General features: G+C 33.1%; 1 protein-coding gene across 6 annotated transcripts in view; it reads left to right on the forward strand.

Annotated features, from left to right (window-relative positions):
- Window positions 1-1,158, forward strand: part of RALGAPB (Ral GTPase activating protein non-catalytic beta subunit) — an 89,995-nt gene that overhangs the window by 9,936 nt on the left and 78,901 nt on the right. For all 6 annotated transcript variants that reach the window (XM_015558423.1, XM_006755215.2, XM_006755217.2 and 3 more), the window contains exon 3: window positions 684-886. In XM_015558423.1, the coding sequence (XP_015413909.1) occupies window positions 684-886 (203 nt within the window). The remainder of the gene's footprint in view (window positions 1-683; window positions 887-1,158) is intronic.

The following is a 1,158-nucleotide window of genomic DNA, read 5'->3' on the forward strand; positions in this document are numbered from 1 at the left end:
TTCAGCAGTCTCTGGTAAGTTCTTTCAGCCTCTAGGATGTGATTCAAATGGGTCAGAAGGCTGTAATCATTTAGTGCAGCTAACTGCCTTGTTAATATCTTACCCAGCTTTAGTACCTTCTCACTTGTGTTCTTACCTTTCCATTTTAAATATTATTTTCTTTAGCAGAGAAAATAGTCACAAGATATGAGTTGAGCAGTTCATTTTCCTTCCTGTTGTTAATGTTTCATAATCTGGAAATGGAATGTGATTGAATTTGTGTACATAATTTCTTAAATGGTACATGTACTCTCATGTAATTAAGTGGAGAAAAGTATCAAAAGTTTTCTGTTTCTTTGCCTCCAATCTCTGTGGAAAATCAAGATGTCCTGCCTGTACTTAACTTTTTATTTTCAGAGCAAACAATAATAATGTCTAAAGGGTAAATACCAATATAGGCTTAATATTTAGAAATAAGTAATTTATTTTCTTCTTAAATCTTTTGTGTGGGAAATGTCTAAGTATGCCTTATACATGAAAGGTACATTCTTTAGAATAAGTTTGACATATGTGTTGAGATGAATATATTGTCAATTGAGAGGGTTTTTTGGCAATAAAAGAGGTTAGCATTTTAAATCAGTCTATTGAGATATAGATTGGGATGTGTGATAATTCTATATGTATATTTTCCTTTTTTTTTTTAGGTAAAATGGACCATGGAAGTAATTTGCTATGGACTGACCCTTCCATTGGATGGAGAAACTGTAAAATATTGTGTTGATGTATATACAGACTGGATTATGGCTTTAGTGTTGCCGAAAGATTCTATTCCATTGCCAGTTATAAAAGAACCAAATCTATATGTTCAAAGTATACTAAAACACCTGCAAAATCTTTTTGTACCAAGGTAAGCTATACCTGTCTATCTGGCTTTTTATCAAGATCATAGTAAAATATTCATAAGTTTTACTTTTTTTGTATTATAGGAACTGATTTCATTGTTAGTCCTTTGAACAGTTAACTTTCATTACTTTTTTAAATTAAATCTTTATTGTTCAGATTATTACATTTGTTCCTCTTTTTACCCCCCATAACTCCCCTCCTCCCAGTTCCCACCCCACCCTCCGCCCTCTCTCCCCACCCACTGTCCTCATCCATAGACGCACGATTTTTTCCAGT

This window comes from Myotis davidii, unplaced genomic scaffold, assembly GCF_000327345.1.
Source record: "Myotis davidii unplaced genomic scaffold, ASM32734v1 scaffold1113, whole genome shotgun sequence".
In the NCBI taxonomy this organism is placed as follows: domain Eukaryota; kingdom Metazoa; phylum Chordata; class Mammalia; order Chiroptera; family Vespertilionidae; genus Myotis; species Myotis davidii.